Source organism: Fundulus heteroclitus, unplaced genomic scaffold, assembly GCF_011125445.2.
Source record: "Fundulus heteroclitus isolate FHET01 unplaced genomic scaffold, MU-UCD_Fhet_4.1 scaffold_96, whole genome shotgun sequence".
In the NCBI taxonomy this organism is placed as follows: Eukaryota; Metazoa; Chordata; class Actinopteri; order Cyprinodontiformes; family Fundulidae; genus Fundulus; species Fundulus heteroclitus.
The window spans coordinates 300,190-320,598 of NW_023397428.1; the positions used below are offsets into that span (position 1 = coordinate 300,190).

The 20,409-nt window shown below is 45.9% G+C and overlaps 1 protein-coding gene across 1 annotated transcript in view; it reads left to right on the forward strand.

The window, feature by feature from the left end:
- The first annotated feature begins 208 nt into the window (after positions 1-208).
- LOC118562532 (F-box only protein 3-like) overlaps positions 209-20,409 on the forward strand; it is a 36,595-nt gene continuing 16,394 nt past the window's right edge. Inside the window, exons 1-2 of the mRNA XM_036134961.1 lie at positions 209-220; positions 302-458. Of these exons, the coding sequence (XP_035990854.1) occupies positions 209-220; positions 302-458 (169 nt within the window). The remainder of the gene's footprint in view (positions 221-301; positions 459-20,409) is intronic.

Below are 20,409 nucleotides of genomic sequence, written 5' to 3' on the forward strand. Positions count from 1 at the left end.
GTTCAGTAGAACACTGAACGATGTGTTGTGATAGCTGTTTAGGTTTTAGAGCAAAAAATTATAATAAAAAAGTGTGAAAATCAGTTTCATATTCAGTAAGTTATGTAAGGGAAAATATCCGACGAACTGTCCATCACCCCCCTAGGGCCAAAACCGGATTTTTCAGAGCGGGCGAGCGTAACGCGACCCTCCAGGGCGTACGGCCCCAATGCCAAGGGATGTGCGGCGGCGGGCGGAGGCTCGCCGCGGCCAGGCTGGGCCCCTTATAAATCGCTGAGCGTGCCGGCCGGGGGCCGTGCAGTGCCCCGTCGCCGTCCCGCTGCCGTGCTTGGCCCCCCGAATTGGAGCCCCTCTCTGCTCGCAGCGCTGGCTCCATCCACAGTGTGGCGCCCGTGGGAAGGGTCGCGAGGCGTACGGCCTGTACGGCCGTGTTGCGGGGGAGGGCCGTATGGCCTACGGTGGGCGGGAGGGGTAAAACGGGAAAGGTTCACGCATTGGTCGGCCCGCCCATCCGTCGGAGTGCCGCGTTTTGGGAGGGGCCAGGTGGCCGAAACGTGGACCGGCCGTACAGGACCCATAGACTCCCATTGCCGTTGGACGGGCCTTCAGCGCCACCAACCTGTCGGAGAGGGGGTGGCGCCTGTTGCAGCGTCGGGCGGGAGAGGAAAAACGGGAAAGGTTCGCCCATTGATCGAAGCCATGCGTCCATCGAATTGGCGCGTTTTGGGAGGGGCCAGGCGGCCGAAACGTGGACCGGCCGTACAGGGCCCATAGACTCCCAACATCGGCCCATTACCTATGTTGATATGTATGTTTCATTTGTCCATTACCTACCGCAATATGTACGTTTTATAGGTACATTACCTACTCTGATTTGTACGTTTCATTTGTCCATCGCCTACCACGATATGTATGTTTTATAGGTACATCACCTCCTCTGATTTGTACGTTTTATATGTACGTCACCTACCGCAATCTGTACGTTTTATATGTACGTCACCTACCGCGATATGTACACTTTATATGTATGTCACTCCCATGATATGTACGCTTTATATGCTGGTGAAGATTCTGATCTTTATATTGGAGAAACCAAACAACCTCTCCACAGACACATGGCTCAACACAGGAGAGCTACCTCCTCGGGACAAGACTCTGCTGTTCACTTACACCTTAAGGACAAAGGACACTCTTTTGAGGACCAAGATGTTCTTATTTTGGACAAAGAAGACAGATGGTTTGAAAGGGGTGTGAAGGAAGCCATCTACGTTAAGAGAGAAAAACCAACCTTAAACAGAGGACGAGGCCTTAGGTTCCAACTCTCAAAAACGTACAACACAGCTATATGATTAATTCTGGCCAATTGTCCCCTTAACTCTCATCCTCCTTCAGGCGATCAAGACATTGTTCCTTTAAGGCAAGCCAATAACAACCCTAACGACTCGTTACAGAGGAGTGGACCAGTTTCAGTCCAATCTGCTGGCTTAATGGCTTTAACGACCGTCCATTACTAAGGGGTGGACCCGTTATGGTTGAGTTTGCATGTTATCTAAGCCATTACAAGGCCTTTGTTTGGTAATGGTATAAAGCTTGTTACTCCACATTACTCCAGACTTTTTGAATTGTAAAAGCTTCCCGGAGAGGAAGCGAAACGTCTTCAACTACGGAAAACAAGTCCAGTTGCTTTGTTTTTTACTTTTTATTGGAAGTACACTTTATATGTAGGTCACTCCCACGATATTTACACTGTATATGTACGTCACTCCCACAATATGTACACTTTATATGTACGTCAATCCCACGATATGTACACTTTATATGTACATCACTCCCACAATATGTACACTTTATATGTACGTCAATCCCACAATATGTACACTTTATATGTACGTCAATCCCACGATATGTACACTTTATATGTACGTCACCTCCCACGATATGTACACTTTATATGTACGTCACCTCCCACGATATGTACACTTTTCATGTACGTCAATCCCACGATATGTACACTTTATAAGTACGTCGCTCCCACGATATGTACACTTTATATGTACGTCAATGCCACGATATGTATACTTTATATGTACGTCACTCCCACAATATGTGCACTTTATATGTACGTGACCTACCACGATATGTACATTTTTCAACAAAAAAAGTGCCTCTTGCTGGGTCAGAATGCTTGACTGGAGCCCCCCTTCTGGAAGTCTGCCTTACCATAGGCACCAGCCACCATAACATCGGCACCAGCCACCATACCATAGGCACCAGCCACCATACCATAAGTCCCACCTGCCTTACCATAGGCACCAAGCACTCAAAAAATGGCACTTATTATAATATAATGTTAAAATAATTATTAAAACCGTTTGCAAATATAGCTTCCAGACTCTTAATGTGAAATTAAAAAAAAAAACTTTCAATCTCCTACTTCCAGGCTGGGGGGGGACTGGTCAGAGACCTCTCTCCAAGAAGAGTGCCTCTCGCTTGGTAAGAGTGCTGGAATGATGCCCCCCCCCCCTGCTGGAGCTCTGACAGACATTAGGCAACATCTCTAAATATTTGGTAGGGCAGGTTACAGTTTGTAGCAGTGGTAGTCACATGCTGAACTTCATAAAACAATGTTTTATTTATTTGTTAAAAATTCATTAAAAATTGGCTTATATGCCAAAGTTGCACCCACACTGAACCAAAGACACACTTAAAATGGGATTGTTTCAAATTTCTAACACATCGCTTTTGCTGAGGCAAGCACACAGGCACACAGAAATTGCAGAAACTCCTATTTTGAAGTTAGAAAAATATTTTAAAATGCCAGCTCCAGGCTGGGGGGGGGGGCTGGTTAGAGACCTCTCCCCCAGGATGAGGGCCTCCCGCTGGATAAGAGTGCTGGAATGATGCCCCCCTCTGCTGGAGCTCTGACAGACATTAGGCAACATATCTAAATGTTTGGTAGGGCAGGTTACACTTTGTAACAGTGGTGGCCACATGCTGAACTTCATAAAACAATGTTTTATTTATTCGTTACAAACTCATTAAAAATTGGCTTATATGCCAAAGTTGCACCCAGACTGAACCAAAGAGACACTTAAAATGGGATTGTTTCAAATTTCTAACATCCCTTTTGCTGAGTCAATCCCACGATATGTACACTTTATATATAGGTCAATCCCACGATATGTACACTTTATATGTACGTCACTCCCACGATATCTACACTTTATATGTACGTCCCTCCCACGATATGTACACTTTATATGTACGTCACTCCAACGATATGTACACTTTATATGTACGTGACCTACCATGATATGTACATTTTTCAACAAAAAAAATTCCACTTTTTAAAAGATAATGTTCAAATTATTATTAAAACTGTTTCCAAATTTGCCTTCCAGAGTCCTATTAAGAAATTAGAAAAAAAGTCTCAGATATATATTTATTTTCATGTTGTAAATTAAAATCTGATGGCTGAGGTGGGATTCGAGCCCTGCTCCTCTAGGTGGAGGGTGGTGTTGTTAGCCCCTATATGTAGGGGGTAGATAGCCCTTTTATACTTCAATGTTGCCTGTACAGCCTCCCTCCTTCTGTACACCTTGGCCCCTCCTAAACGCGCATAATTAAATAAGCTACGGTCTCAGCCAATAGAAAAAGCTTCCCTGTTTTTCCCCTCCCGCCCATAGTTGTGGTCGTGTAGTGCAGTTTCAGACAACAATGGTATATTTATTAAATATTAATTTCCAATGAGTCCCAGCATCGGCCCATAACCTTTATATTTACGTAACCTACCGCGATATGTACATTTAGGACCTCAAGAAAAATGCCACTTTTTAAAAGATAATGTTAAAATTATTATTAAATCTGTTTCCAAATTTTCCTTCCAGAGTCCTATTAAGAAATTAGGAAAATATTTGTTTCAATCGTCTCGATTTACTCTTTCGTTTGGTACCAAGTTTGTTACCCTACGTTGCCCCTATGCCGAACAGTGGCACAAAACACTGCTTTCTAGGTGGCTCCAATTAAGGCCTCATTAAGGTGAAAAAACTAGCTGCTGGCAGACAAAAAAGAGCTACATGGGCTCGAGTGGGCACAAAAATCACAGATGTCGGTTGAGGGGTGAGCTAGAACTCAGCTTTTGAGACTCAAATACTGTCTTGAGCCCTTAGGAAGTTGGCTGATTTTTTGGGGCAATCAGCTTTTGTTGTTTTTTTTCACAGGAGGCTGATTTTAACATATTTTGTAGGTGACCTTATGAGGAGCAGAACCTGTGATTTTGAACTCCCTGAGTGGTTCCACGTGGACACAGTAGGGGTCAAAAGGTGAAAAAGTGTAATCTTTGATGGCACACAGCTCACACACGGTGTGTCTGTTCCAGCTCCAACTCGGCATACAGGAGCCCCTTTGAGGCATCTACCAACAGGGCAAAGCTCACACCTGTATCCCCTTCCTATAGCTACTTCCTTTTAGCAATGAGATAAGAAGATGTGGTTCGTGGCATGTTGTAGAGCACTTCCAGAACATGATAATTTATAAGGTTGGTACAAATCCATCAGCTGCAAAGGCCTCAATAATCACAAATCAAATATTGCTTGGCTGGTGGCATAGCTCAGAAATAAAAACGGGCCCAGAGTTCCACTCTTGGCCATATGCTGCAGTACCATTTCCCATCACCATTGGTGCTTTTGATATTTGGACAGGCCTGTACATCATTACTCCTTCTGTACACCTTGGCCCCTCCTAAACACGCATAATTAAATAAGCCACGGTCTCAGCCAATAGCAAAAGCTTCCCCACTTTTCCCCTCCCGCCCGTAGTTGCGTTCGTGCAGTGTACTTTCCAAACTGTTGGTGGCGCTATGCTGGGTGGGCTTATAAGCCATTGTAAAGCAATGGAACCAGGTCTGTACAGCATCCCTCCTTCCGTACACCTTGGCAACTCCTAAACGCGCATAATTAAATGAGCCACGCTCTCGACCAATAGCAAAAGCTTCCCCACTTTTCCCCTCCTGCCCGTAGTTGCGCTCGTGCAGTGCACTTTCCGAAAAGTTGGTGGCGCTATGCTGGGTGGGCTTATAAGCCATTGTAAAGCAATGGAACCAGTCCCGTACAGCATCCCTCCTTCTTTACACTTTGGCCCCTCCTAAACACGCATAATTAAATAAGCCAAGGTCTCAGCCGATAGCAAAAGCTTCCCCACTTTTCCCTCCCACCCGTAGTTGTGTTCGTGCAGTGCACTTTCCGACACGTTGGTGGCGCTATCCTGGGTGGGCTAATAAACCATTGTAACCAGGCCCGTACAACGATCCTTCCTTTTGTACACGCCCCCCTCTGATCCCGCCCGATTTGCTAAATCGAGAAGAGAGCGCCATCACATGGTGTACAGAAGGCAGCACGCCCGTACAAAAGGTCGACTTGGACAAAGCGGGCGAATTGTAGGAATTTGTATTGTGTACGTACGCCCGCTTCCCAGTAACGGACACACGCAACCAGTTTGTATGTCTCGTTCCATACGTACACTATTCAAAAGCATTGCAGCTGTACAGAGAAAGGCTGAGTTTTGTACGATTTTCCCTGAACATTATCAGAAACGAATGGACAATGCGGAGGCATGAACTGTTCAATGTGAAGCAGAAGACGGTTTCCTCCACAAAGTCCAATTGTTTTTCATAATGGACGCCTCAAAAGGCATTATCCCACTAACAGCATGGTCATTTACGAAATAAATAAATACATATTAAATCAATTATTAAAACTTTAAAGGGTTTTTTACCATTAAAATCGTACGATTTTCACAAGAAATGTCTGAGAGAACTATTTAACATCTCTTGCGTTGGTTGCGAAAGTAATCAGCGTCAACTGTCTTGCCATAACCAAATAATGTTTGATATAGCATAATAATTCAGAACAGTCAGGTTATTTGACTCAAACTTTTATTTTATTTTTTATTTTATTTTTATTTTATTTTAACATATTAACATTAACAACAAGGTTTGTCTTCTGTATTTCACCATGCCTTGGGAGCAGTGGGCAGCTATTACGCTGCTCAATGCTATATTGCTATATTTCAACCATAATTGTGATTGGGATTTATATGTGACTTTTTTCTGCATTAATAACAAGCAACAAAAATTGACTGTGGATAAAGATGTTTGTAAACAGGGACTATTTAAAACAAGAAATTTGAATGTTTTTATTATTCAGATTATTATTCAAGAGAATTGCTTTGTGAGTGGACATAAATCGTTGTTGAAAATATAGTGTCAGGTGTAACCAACAAACAAGTTTACATATTAAACAGTTTGACCAGTACTTAATGCTGTACTGGGATTCCTGCAAGTTTCTGGTCCAAATGCATTTATTATGTAAACTCTAGAACAAATAATAAAACTAGATTATCTCACTGCTGCAAATCTCTTCAAAGTTCAGTTTCTCAGTGTGTGCTTATGTGGTTGTAAAGCATTATTAGAACTTTATTACTCCTTTTTGTCTGCCAAAGTGTAGGGTTGAGAGTTATTTAGTGTCAGGTCTAAACACCTAAAACATTCATTAAACAACAAAAAGAGAGAGACGATAGGGTTAATTATTGCAAGGAGACAAGCAGAGAGATGAATTCCTTTACATCTCTCCTCTGTTCTGAAATTCACTCTGCTGCTTCCTTTCTTTTATTATCTTAAAGAGAGAGGGCCCTAGTTACATTTGCAGAGCTTAAGGAAGGGGGAAATGTACTTTGGTGTGACCTTTGACATCATAAACTAGCAGTTTCAGGTATTGTTGTGGGAGGTTTTGGGTGGAATATTAAACAATAGTAACTGAGTTCCCATCTTTACTAAATGACGAGACGGTGGTATAACGTTCCAGCACTTTTATTGAGAAACAGAGCAGAGATTCACATAGATGGAAAGTAATCGCACCCCACGGTTCCGCTGCGGTCTCTGTCTGCCCTGTCTCTGCCTGCCTCGCTTTCGGGCTTCCCCTAATACTGCACCGTGGCCTTCCCATGAGACAAAACAAAGACAGTCTATCGTAAACAATCAGTATCCCTCAGCAGCTGCAGCATTTGGCCTTGCAATCAGAAAACAGTGGATCTTATACACAGACATCAGGTCTCCAGGCCTCCTCTGTCCGAGTGGTGTGAGGCCATAGTGACTTCAGAATAATAATTCTTATAACAGGTATACAGAACAACCTTCACAATTGACAATTCAGTGACCAGGAAAAGGAGGATACCCACATGGCTGGGTGAAATTAATCACAGATAAGGTAGAGCTTTACAATAACAATCAACATTTATGGTGAGGCTGTTTCTTGCACCAGGCCTTACTCTGTAACATAGGAGAGAGCTAGCGGCCCTCTGAAAAACACTCAAACTGAAACCTTAAAACCTTTTTAAAAGTAACGAGTAAATACATGATAAAACATATATAACATTTTAGCACCTCACTGGCGACATGTCACGTGCCAGCCTGCTTCAAATCCTCCATCATTATCCCTGTTCCCAAGAAGCCAAGGACCACAGGACTTAATGACTTTAGACCCGTCGCTCTAACCTCTGTGGTTATGAAGTCCTTTGAGCGCCTTGTGCTTTCACACCTAAAATAAATCACTGATCCCCTCCTGGACCCCTACAGTTTGCCTACAGAGCCAACAGTTCTGCAGACGACGCTGTCAACCTGGCCCTTCACCACATCCTCCAGCACCTGGACTCTGCATGAACCTACGCCAGGATCCTGTTTGTGGATTTCAGCTCTGCCTTCAATACAATCATCCCAGCTCTGCTTCAGGAGAAGCTCTCCCAGCTGAATGTGCCCGACTCCACCTGCAGGTGGATCACAGACTTCCTGTCTGACAGGAAGCAGCATGTGAAGCTGGCAAAACATGACTCTGCACCAACAGCTGCACCTCCAGTTATCAGTCTGTCAAGCTCCTGAAGTTCGCGGACGACATCACTCTAATTGGACTTATCTCTGATGGTGACGAGTCTGCCTACAGGTGGGAGGCTGACCATCTGGTGACCTGGTGCAGTGAGAACAACCTGGAGCTCAACGCTGTAAAAACAGTGGGGATGGTTGTGGACTTCAGGAAGAACTCAGCCCCAGCTACCCCCATCACACTCTGTGACTCTGCCATAGAAACTGTGGAGTCTTTCCGCTTCCTGGGAACTATCATCTCCCAGGACCTAAAGTGGGAGCTGAACATCAACTCCCTTACCAAAAAAGCCCAGCAGAGGATGTACTTCCTACTGCAGCTGAAGAAATTTAACCTACCAAGGACAATGATGGTGCAGTTCTACTCTTCCATCAATGAGTCCATCCTCACCTCGTCCATCACCTTTTGGGATGCTGGTGCCACCGCCAAGGACAAGGGCAGACTGCAGCGTGTCATCCGGTCTGCAGAGAAGGTGATTGCCTGCAATCTTCCATCTCTCCAGGACCTGTACGCCACAAGAACATTTTTTCCCATCTGCTACCAGCCTCATGAACAAGGCCAAGAGCCGCCTATGACACTGGACACTGTCTCTCCCCGTTCAGGACTTACAAGCTTCTGCGTTACATTAACGCAAAGCTTACTGAATGTATATTGCTTCTGTATATATATCCTTTTTACTTTTTTTTACTGTATTCTTATTTTTTGTCTGCACCATCAACACCAAGTCCTAACTGGTTACATCCATCTTTACAGATGGATGTAACCAGTTAGGAGTGCTCCAATCCAAGCAAGCCAGAATACCACTGAAATAAAGATCAAATTACTATGCAAAACACACCCATTATCCTGACATTTCTTGTAATCAAGGTCTTAAGAATCTTGAACTTATAAGACCACTTCAGTGATAACAATTTTCTTTTTTTTCGTCAATATGTTCAATTGTTCATGATGTCTTCTTCTCCCAAAACATTTTCTTCTTTTCCTGCTGCCTCTCCAGAGTTGATGCCCAGCTAAGGTGCTCCGTTGCTGGGTAAAAAAGCTCCATGGATGCCCCTGGCTCTGCTAGGCCCTGGTGGTCCAGCAGAACCAGGGGCTGATCCATAGAAGTTGATGCCCAGCTAAGGTGCTCCGTTGCTGGGTAAAAAAGCTCCATGGATGCCCCCTGATTTTCCAGGAACCTGGTGTTTCTGGAGAACCAGGGGCTGCTCCATGGAAGTTGATGCCCAGCTAGGGTGCTCCGTTCTTGGGTAAAAAAGCTCCATGGATGCCCCCTGATTTTTCAGGAACCTGGTGTTTCTGGAGAACCAGGGGCTGCTCCATTGAAGTTCATGCCCAGCTAGGGTTCTCTGTTTCTGGGTAGAGAAGGTGTCAGGTTCAAACACCTAAAACATTCATTAACAACACAAGAAGGAGAGACAACAATGAGATTGGTTTTCAAATAATCTTGCAAGGAGATCGAACGGAGATGCTTAATACAGATGTCCAAATCCGATCTGAAGCAAATCCGTCGCCCCCTCTCTATTTATTAGGAAAGGGAATCCCTGGTTCCATTGTCAAGCTAAGGGGTAGGGATAAGCAAAATAACTGTGACCTTCGAGATAAAACCAAGCAGTTCACACAGTGCAGCACCCCAGATGGCCGAATAGAGTTCATAAAACACTTATCATAGTCACAACATATTTCTCTGCTTTCTGCAGGCCTTCTGCAACTATAAGAGAGAGAGATCTAAAACCTTAAAACTTCTTAGTAGTAAAGAGTAAATATATATGATAAATACAATGAAAATAGTAAATAACATAAAATATGTAGACATAGTAATAATAATTCTATTTGAAGGATGATGTATGCCCCTGGTTCTCTGGAGGTCTAGTGTGGGGGTCCAGTTTAAGTCCATGGACCCTCCTGGACCCTGGCTGGAACACCTCCATAACCTGCACAAACAGCCGAACCGTGGTACCCGCTCTTAAGCACCCCCACAATCAGAAACAGATAAAAAAGCAGAGTCCTCGAGCCCCTGGTATGGTGGAATACTTATATTCCCCTGGTACGGCTGAGCTAGAGGCCCTGCCCAGTCCCTCTCACCCAGGAAGAGCCTCCATCCCTGGCCTAATCTCCACCAACACCCAGCCCCCTGAACCTCCAGCCCGGAGTTCCAGACCACCAGGGCCCTACCTGGTCCCTCTCCCCCAGGCAGAGGCTCCACCCCAGGCCTTCTCTTCAACATATCTCCAACTGTAGTTTTCATGAGACTCAGTTCCTATAAATCTGTGAAAGGGTTTTTTGGCGTAAGGCCCCAGGATCCCTCCAGACCCATGTATCTTCCTGGGCTACCCCTGTTAAATCCCTATCCATACCATACTGGGGCCCTGTTAAGGCATAAGGAAATTCCACCCGAATGTCACATGTGGCTCCCATTTGTCACATGTTGAACCCTAACAAAGTCTCATAATGTGTATAAGTATGTTGCTCCCATTTGTAACAGATTCCACCCTATTGGACCCTAACCAGGTCTACCCAGTATATTTCAATGGCTTTTTCCCATTTGTCACAGATTGAACCCGTTTGTATCCTAACAAGGTCTACCCAATGTAAAACCATGGCTTTTTCCCATTTGTCACAGATTCCACTCAATTGGACCCTAACATGGTGTACCCAATGTTAATCAATGTATTTTCCCAATTTTCACAGATTGCACTCGTTTGTACCCTAACTGGGTCTACCCATTGTAAATCAATGTATTTTTCCCATTTGTTACAGATTGCATCCGTTTGTACCCTAACTGGGTCTACCCATTGTATTTCAGTGTATTTTTCCCATTTGTCACCGATTGCACCTGATTGTATCCTAACTGGGTCTACCCAGTGTATTTGAGTGTATGCTTCCCATTTGTCACCAATTGCACCCGATTGTACCTTAACCGGTTCTACCCAGTGTAATTCAGTGTATTTATCCCATTTGTCACTGATTCCACCCGTTTGTACCCTAACTGGGCCTCACCGTGTGTATATCTCTCATTTGCCACACTATAATGTCCCCGGGGGGTCACAGAACCCATGTTTCCCATATGTCATAGGTTGCATCCTATCCGGGATGTTACAGGGCCTATGTGTCCCATTTGTCACATGGAAAAGTCCCCGGGGTGTTACAGGACCCATGTTTCCCATTTGTCACAGGTTGCACCATAACCAGGATGTCACAGGGCCTATTCTTCCCAAATGTCTCTTTTAGGCCCTCCTGGTCCTCCTTCCATGACCTCTGGAATTTGGGTGCTGGCCCACACTGGCTCCACTGGAACCACCTCTCAGCTCCTCCTTTCAACCTTAGGGCACACTCAGTCAGTGTCTGGGGATGGAGCACCTACTTCACATTGCTTGGGAACTTCTTGTCCACTGGTTTATGCCCCCAAGACAGTCTGTAACTAAAAGACAATTTTTATATGTCAAATTTTGCAAGTTACCTGTGAATCCCGGTGGTTGGTGTTCGAGTCCCAAAAAATCATTCGAGTCTCCAACCTGCAGTGGAATTAACCGAAACCCATGAGTGACATCACAGCAAAAAGCAAAACATTCATGTAACCCAAATCATGTCCTATGATCACTTAAGCGTGGTGGGTTCTCTATGTAGCTATACCTCAAAATATGGAACTATTCAGTGAGTGGTCAAAATTCAGGCATATATATTTTTTTTTCAAATAAACCTTTATTTTAAACACACCAAATAACACCAACGATCATTTCCTCATAAATCCCCCCTCAGTACAGAAAGTACTCTTGAGCCACTAACGGCAGATCACATCTGAACCTGACAGAAAACGGGTGGCCACACTAATACAAAAGCTTCAAAACTCCTGCGCAGGTACTAAAAAAAATAGCCGGCACATAAAAGAAAATACCCCAAAACAAATCGTTGCAGGCCTGTTAACTGGTTTAGCTGAAGAAATAGTCCTTCTCCAACGGTCCTTTACTCACAGTACCGTAGTCTCAGTCTTCCAGTGAAGCGGGGAAAACCCTGTGTCCTGGCCGCACAAGAGGTCCGACCGGGTGGCTGATGAAGTCCCTCCCTCGTCGCCGGAGGAGCCTCTGGCTGTCCTGGCCACCAGGGCGCTATCCGGGCAGCGTTGCTCCCACGCCGGCTACTTCAGTGGAACCACTGGTTGTTCAGAAACCAGGGCGCTAACTTGAGTAGCTACAAGCCGCATCTGGCCGTGGCTAGGTTCCTTTTTAATGAAAAAAAACATACCCTCTGTAACACTGGGGTTACACTCCCCCCTTTCTAACGGTCTGCATGTCCTCAACAGACTGAACTAACAACTGTCATCAGGTAAGATACTAATAGTTAAACAGTTAACCACTCGACCCTGCTTTGTCAACTCCCCATCCCAGGATATACATATTTTCATCCCTTTACGCTGTTTGACCAATGGCTGGTCAGAGGGTTTCCCCAGTTCATCATAAGTGAAACGAATCACAGGCTTGACCACTCGTCCCTCTCGCGGGGCAATATCTCTTGCCTGTTCCCCGCTCCCCAAACTGTCACCCGAGCGAGAGCCGACCTCTCCGAGGGACCCCGAACTTTGAAATTGGGGAATGCATTGTATCTCAGCACCATCCCCGTCGGACAGGTTACAGTATTCACCCTCCCCTGGCTCAACTTGGTTTCCCAGATCTAATTGCAAGTCATCACTATCCTCCTGAATAATCCCCTCAATATCATCAGGAGCCTGAGGTGTGCTGGTACCCACTTCACCATCACTCACTGACGGTGGCGACCCATCGGGGCACGGGTAAGGTGCATAGCTTGTCACTGCTGTAGGGGCATACGCATGTTCGTCGTCCTCAGAATCTGACTCACTACCAGCAGCCCCCACTCCTTCTGATTGAGCCCAACACTGCTGCCGTGTCTGCGGCACACTGTGGAGTGTTTCCCTAGCCTCATCAGACCCTTCGGGTAACCTTACAAGGGAGCCTACTGGTAGCAGGTGGTCTCGGTGCAGAGTTTTCACCAACCCTGCGCCCTTCTCGGGTTTCACTTCTCGGGTTTCACAGAGTTCCATTTATCCTTAAGTTTTTGTTTGCCAGTGCCTCCAAAAGCATGGACAAGTACTCTGTCACCTATGTCTAACAAGTGGGAGCGAACTCTCCGATCATAGGCCCGCTTGTTGCGTTGATGACTCTTGTCGGCTGCCTGCACAGCCTGTTCATAAGCATCTTGCAGGTCTTTCCTAAGTGTCTCCACATATCTCCTGTGGGACTTTTCCTCTTCTCCCTCCTGCACAGCACTGAAACATCCAAACATAAGAAAGTACGGGGAGTAGCCAGTCGCATCACTTTTGGTACAATTATAAGCATGCACCATAGCGGCAATTTGCTGGCTCCAACACCTCTTCTTCACTGGGTCCAGTGTACCCAACATAGACAACAAGGTCCGGTTAAAACGTTCGGGCTGTGGGTCACCTTGAGGGTGATAGGGTGTTGTTCTTGATTTTTTGATACCCAGCACCGCAAGTAGTTCCTTGATTATTTTACTCTCAAAATTGCGGCCCTGATCTGAGTAGATTCGGGCAGGTAGTCCATAATCGACAAAGAATTTTTCCAGCAAGACTATAGCGACTGTTAGGGCTTTCTGATCTCTCGTGGGATAAGCCTGAGCATATCGGGTATAATGGTCTGTTACAACCAAAACATTTGCAATACCACGAGAATCAGGCTCCATCGACAAGAACTCAATGCAAACTAAATCAAGTGGGCCCTTACTGGTCATTTGGCGGAGAGGAGCTGTTCGGTGGGGCTGGGATTTGTGTGTTACACATCTCCCGCAGTTATGTATGTAACTGGCAATGTCCGCGACCATCCTAGGCCAATAAAATCTGTCTCTTGTTAGCTCAATAGTCCGCTCGATGCCCAAATGCCCCCCATCGTCATGCAGCGCTTTTAGCACCTGGGGGCGAAACTGCTTTGGGAGGACAAGCTGGAGTACCTCTCTCCCTAACCTCTTACAAACTGTTCTGTACAGGACTCCACTCCGCTGAACTAGCCGGGGCCACTCTCGCAGTAATAAATGAACCTCAGCATCATCACGTAAGGGGACATAAGGGCGCCGACCACCAGCCAAGGCTCGTTTCACCTTACTAATGACCACATCTTGATCTTGAGCTAACTGTAAGTCGTTTACACTCAGCTGTTCCAATGACTTAGCACTAACCCAAGTAGGGTGTACATAAGCATGGGGAATGCAGTGTGGAGATGCTCCCAGTTGGTCAACTCCTCTCGAAATAGTTCCCGGGAGATGGGACAAACTGACTTTTACAGACGGCTTTCACCCCGGATGGTGGTATCCACCCTTCCTCCTCTGCACCCCCTTCGTCACCCCCTTCTTCCTTTCTTGACAACAGGTCTGCATCAATGTTCTCACGTCCCGGTCTGTACTGAATTCCAAAATTGTAAGTGGCCAAGGCTGCTAACCACCTGTGCCCACAAGCATTCAGCTTGGCAGAGGACAACACGTAGGTTAAAAAATTCTAACTGGTGGACTGGGTAGTTTCTCTCCGAGGCACTGAGTTTCCTACTGGCGAAAGCTACAGGGCGTAAGCCTTCAGGGTACTCTTGATTTAGCACGGCCCCTAATCCATCAAAACTTGCATCTACATGTAATATGTAGGGCTTACTGGGGTCGGCAAAGGCAAGCACTGGAGCATTGGTCAGGCAGTTCCTTATCTTTATGAAGGCCTCAGTACACTCGGCAGTCCATCGATCCCCGAAAGGCTCAGACCTGTTTAAATAGGGTTGGTCTTGGGTGGACTTCGGCGGGCGCCCTCTCTGAGGAGGGGCATAGCCTCTGGTCAAATCAGTAAGTGGACGAACTATGGCGGAGTAATGGGCAATAAAACGCCTATAATAGCCACAAAAACCCAAGAAGGACTGCAAGGCCTTGAGGTTAGTCGGCTGTTTCCACTGGGCAACTGCCCTGAGCTTTTCGGGGTCAGTAGACACACCGTTGGCAGACACAACATGCCCCACGTATTTGACTTGTGTCTGGCAAAACTGGCATTTGTCGATGGACACTTTTAAGCCGAACTCTTCTAACCGATTGAGGACTTTAAGGAGGCGCTCTTCATGTTCCTCCAGCGTGCGGCTGAAAATGATAATGTCATCTAAGTAAACAATGCACTGTAGCAGGTTCATATCCCCTACCACTCGTTCCATTAATCTTTGGAAAGTGGCAGGGGCCCCGGTGATGCCCTGTGGCATCCTCTCAAATTGGTAAAAGCCTGGGGGGAAATGAAAGCGGTTTTCTCCTTATCTTCCTCCAGCATCGGTATCTGATAATACCCGCTTTGCAGGTCAAGCACTGAAAACCATCTGCTGCCTGTCAAACAGTCCAATGCATCGTCTATCTGCAGTACAGTATACTGGTCTGGCATGGTTCTGGAATTGAGAGTGCGATAATCGATGCACATTCTAATCTTGCCACTTTTCTTTCTCGCCACCACAATAGGTGAGGCGTAGGGACTACGGGATTCTTTGATTATCCATGCCGCCAGCAACTCTTGTAAATGACGCCTCACATCGTCAATATCTGCGGGCGCAATACGTCGGGATCGCTCACGAAATGGTTTAGGATCACTGAGACGGATCTCATGTTCCACCCCTTTTGCTAGCCCTACATCCCACTCCTCTACTGAAAAAACCCTTGTCCAAGCAGACAATTTCTGCGACAACCTATTTTTCCAGGTTGCGGGTAAAGGGGAGCTACCAAAATCGAATAGCTCGGGACAGAGGCTACTAGTGGAGGGATGGCCCTGATCTACCTCGGTGACAACGTCAGCAGTATGTATCTGAGCAATGACGGTACCCTTTGAGATGCACCGTTCTTTTAGGGAGACATTTTGTGGCAGCACAGCACAATGACTCTTATCCAGGTTTTTTGGGAGGACCACACAGGGGGGTGAAACAACCCCCTGCGGCAGGGTGTCGGAGTTGTCAAGGACCAATATCCCAGGAGCTCCAGGGGTGTGGATGGAGGCCCTACCTACTGCAATGCGCGCTTCTCCAGGAGTCAACTTAAGTGGTCCGGGCCCAGTCCATGTCACCTGGCCAACCCTATGTTCAGTTGGACCCGTCACAGGCCCCCCCATACGAGTATCAATCCTCCAGGACGCGGCCTGATGTGAGGTCGAGGCCATGTGGTCAGACACTGGTTCATGGTGGAAACCTCTAGCATTAGTGCCAATGATCATTGGTACCTGGTCTGGCCCTTGGGGATCCGGACACACCAAGGCCAGTACAGTTCGAGGCTTTTCACTGGGCCCATCCTCCTTGAACTTTACATTAATGGCCACATAACCTTTGAATGGATAGCTGGACTCACTCAAACCCCAAATGCACAGACTGGAAATGGGCTGGATTCGGATATGTGACAGATTCTCATTATACCACTTCTTAAAAATGATGGTGACAGTAGAGCCACTGTCCATTAGTGCACTACACTCCGTTCCCTCGACAATGATCTTACTTACAGAGGGCCTTCCAACTAACCCATCCGGTAACACTTCAGATGGTGAGGTAAGTTCATCACTGCGACTGGACATGCGCTTTACATGAGTATCTGTGATCCCTGCCCGGCTGGAGGATGCCTCTTGTCTGCCATCTTTTTGTTTTCTCAACGACCGAATCAAGCGGGTAATAACTCTACCTGAATCCTCAGGTGCATCACAGCGCGTAGCGACATGGCCATCCTCCCCACATCGGTAGCAAAAATAGTCCCCTGGCCCCTCTGATGGTAAACATTTGCTGCGGCCTGTCATTCGTCGGTTATTATGCTCATTGGTATCTCTAGGTCTCCATTCTCGGGGGTTAGGGGGGCGCTGGCTCACGGCCATTATCTGTATCTGATGTTGCAAGTCACTTAATTGACGTTGTAACATGTGCACTTCCTGCTCATGGCCTACTACATCCTTTCGGGTTGCCAACAAAGCTTTAGATTCCATGACTGAAAGGCTGGGGCCAGAGCCTTTGGCAGACAACTTAGCTACAAGGACCTTAAGGTGGTCTATCTCTTGCTTTAGCTTAGCCGCATCCTGGGGCTTAAGCTCGTCATCAGCAGCTCGTACTTGCCTAACAGCCGTTTTTGTAACTGAAAGGCCTGGCCTCTGCCACATAGCTTGTTGGTCTTCTTCCTCTCTTATCTCTTTTAATAACTGCAAAAAGGACGGAGGTGTCTCTTTGCGTTCACGAAGCCTCAGCTGCACCAGCATCAAATCAGATTCCACCGCCCCTCGGAGAAGTTGCTCAACTCTTATACAATCTCTTTGTGATGCCATCACCCCGCTTCTGAACACTACTTTAGTCAGGGCGTGTTCCATACGTCGCAAAAAATCAGAGAGTCGCTCCCCTGAACGTTGTTGTAACTCCCGGAAAGCATAGTATAGATCTTCCCCCGACTCAGACGAACCAAATGCTTGTTCCAAAGCTCCCAGATAATCTTGGGGAGTGGCTTGGGGATCGCTGGACCTAACAGCCTGTGCAATTTCCAGTGCTGGACCCTTGAGACTCTCAATAATTTGTTTGCGCTTTTCACTGTCTGAACACTCACACTCATCAACCATTAAGCGGGCCTGCATAAGCCAAGTATCGAGGTTCTCTTCTCCGTTGGGGGTAGGTGCAGTCCCCGAAAAGGGACGCAACCTTCGAAAAGCTGTATTCTCTGGGGCAATTGGCCTAGGGACTTTCTCAAGTATGTCCCCCACTGTTTTAAGAAGGGCGGTGAAATGTGGGTCACTGGGACTGGAGGTATCAAGGGTACCTGCTACTCCAGCATCTGACTTGGTAGCCATAGTTATGGGGGTGCCAGGGGTAACCCCTGGTAGAGCACTTGAGTCAATGGGTATACTTAGTTGCCATGGATCTCCCTCTTCAGGCCTCACTTCTGGGGGAATGGTATCGCTGTTCACTGTCTCGCTACATACACATAGCACAACAAGGCCCTGAGTTTCGGGATCAAACATCCGCCCTTTCACTTTGACACGTCCAAGACACTTAATAGCAATCAGATGGCCCTCAATAACTTTATTAAGGGCATCTTTAGGAACACTTTTGACTATTAATGCATCAGCTGGGTCTTCCCCTTCTCCCTGGCACCAATTCAGCAGAAATGACATTGTTACTGTTGTCTTATTAAGTTTGTGCAACAACTACTTCAGTTCGGCATCAACTAGTTTAGTCTACACACTACTCCACTCACTGGATTTTTTTTAATTAAATCAATCCCATTCTCGTCTGCATTTTATGTAACCCAAATCATGTCCTATGATCACTTAAGCGTGGTGGGTTCTCTATGTAGCTATACCTCAAAATATGGAACTATTCAGTGAGTGGTTAAAAGGCATATATATATATATTTTTAAATAAACATTTATTTTAAACACACCAAATAACACCAACGATCATTTCCTCATAAATCCTCCCACAGTACAGAAAGTACTCTTCAGCCACTAATGGCAGATCACATCTGAACCTGACAGAAAACGGGTGGCCACACTAATACAAAAGCTTCAAAACACCTGCGCAGGTACTGTCAGGTACTGTCCTGGCCGCACGAGAGGTCCGACCGGGTGGCTGATGAAGTCCCTCCCTCGTCGCCGGAGGAGCCTCTGGCCGTCCTGGCCACGAGGGCGCTATCCAGGCAGCGTTGCTCCCACGCCGGCTACTTCAGTGGAACCACTGGTTGTTCGGAAACCAGGGCGCTAACTTGAGTAGCTACGAGCCGCATCTGGCCGTGGCTAACTTTTCTGGGCCGGTCCCGCGCTGGGTTGAGGCTCATTCACTCGGCGAACATATAAACTATACTCAATGCAACTATGCCCCGCAGAGCAGATAGAAAACGCCGTGGTTCTCCGTCACCGGTTTTCCCTCCGAGCAAAATGTCTCTTTTTCTACCTTCTTTTACTCTCACCTCGCAGAGAAGAACAGGACCGCACACCGAAGGAAAAAACAAAACGAAACTCCTCTCTTTTCGTATCCTGTCTCCTTAACTCCACCCTCTCCCCCGTTCTTCCAGTGCATTCCCAGCCAATGAAGTGTCCCTCTGGCATGCAAGAAATTTTTTTTTCATACACTCAGGTTTTTACAGCACACTTATAACATTTTTGTCCTGTTTCTGTTTCTTGCTCTTTTAAATGAAATACAGATAAAGTAAATCTATGCAACTTATTTAAATGCATCGCACATGAAGAATAAACAAACTGTATCATACAGGAATTATGAATTATATAAGACCATGGATGGCTTAACAGAATAGGTTCCTTTTTAATGAAAAAAAAACACACCCTCTGTAACACCGGGGTTACATTAACATAACATAATTTAGTCTGTGCACAGAATTTATCGAATTGTTTATTTAGTTCTTAATTAATTCTTTCCACCTTCCCTTGGGACTAGTAGGATGCATCATACCAAACCTGTTTGAGTCCTAAACTGGACTCCACTCAATCCCCATCCTGTCAGGAAACCTATACCTAAAAATGTAATAGCTAATGCTAATAGCTAATCACAGTTATGCTGTCCTCTTTTTCCACAGGCTTCTGGTCATCCTGTAAAAGCATCCACACACAAACACAAACAAATACTTAAAAACCTCTAAAAGGGATCACCATGTCTGTGGAATCAAGAATAATTTAATCCGGGTTTGCCATCAAAGTACATTTTTCCTGTAACAATGTCAGAGTGTTCTTTGGATTAAAGTGACCACACATCGTACCACTTTTCACAAAATATTTCACTATATCCAACATAATTAGATGCCATCCCTCCTTCAAGTTTTCCAACATCTGCTCAAACCCACATGTCCTACTCCATGTGTTTCAGAAAAAGTTCCTGTTTTAATCCTGTAGGAAACACCATCCTCCATCAGGTCATTTTACAGCACCCCTCCTGCTCTGACACTCCTCTGAGGCTGCACTATTTTATAGTGTTATGGAAGTTCTAGATGGAATTCTAAACAATAGTAACTGAGTTCCCATCTTTACTAAATGAGGAGATGGCGGTGATAAAGTTCCAGCACTTTTATTGAGAAACAGAGCAGAGATAACATAGATGGAAAGTAATCGCACCGCACAGGTTCCGCTGTGGTCTGCATCTTCCCTGTCTCCACCTGTCTTCCCTAATACTGCACAGTGGCCTTGGCTTGAGACATAACAAATACAGTCTATCATAGACAAAAATCATTCTACGCAGCATTCAGCCATGCACTTGGCAAACAGTGGAACTTATACACAGCCATCAGGTCTGCAGGCCTCCCACGTTCGAGTGGCGTGAGGCCATAGTGACTTCGGAATAATATTTCTTATAACATTCCTCTCTTTTTTTATTGATGTGGTTGTCGGCAGGATCTGTATGATCCGCACAAAACCAGATGACCCATCACAAGAAAACGTGAACAAAACTCAAGGGACCCATTTCTGTAAACTCGTAAAGTGGGGCCCAAA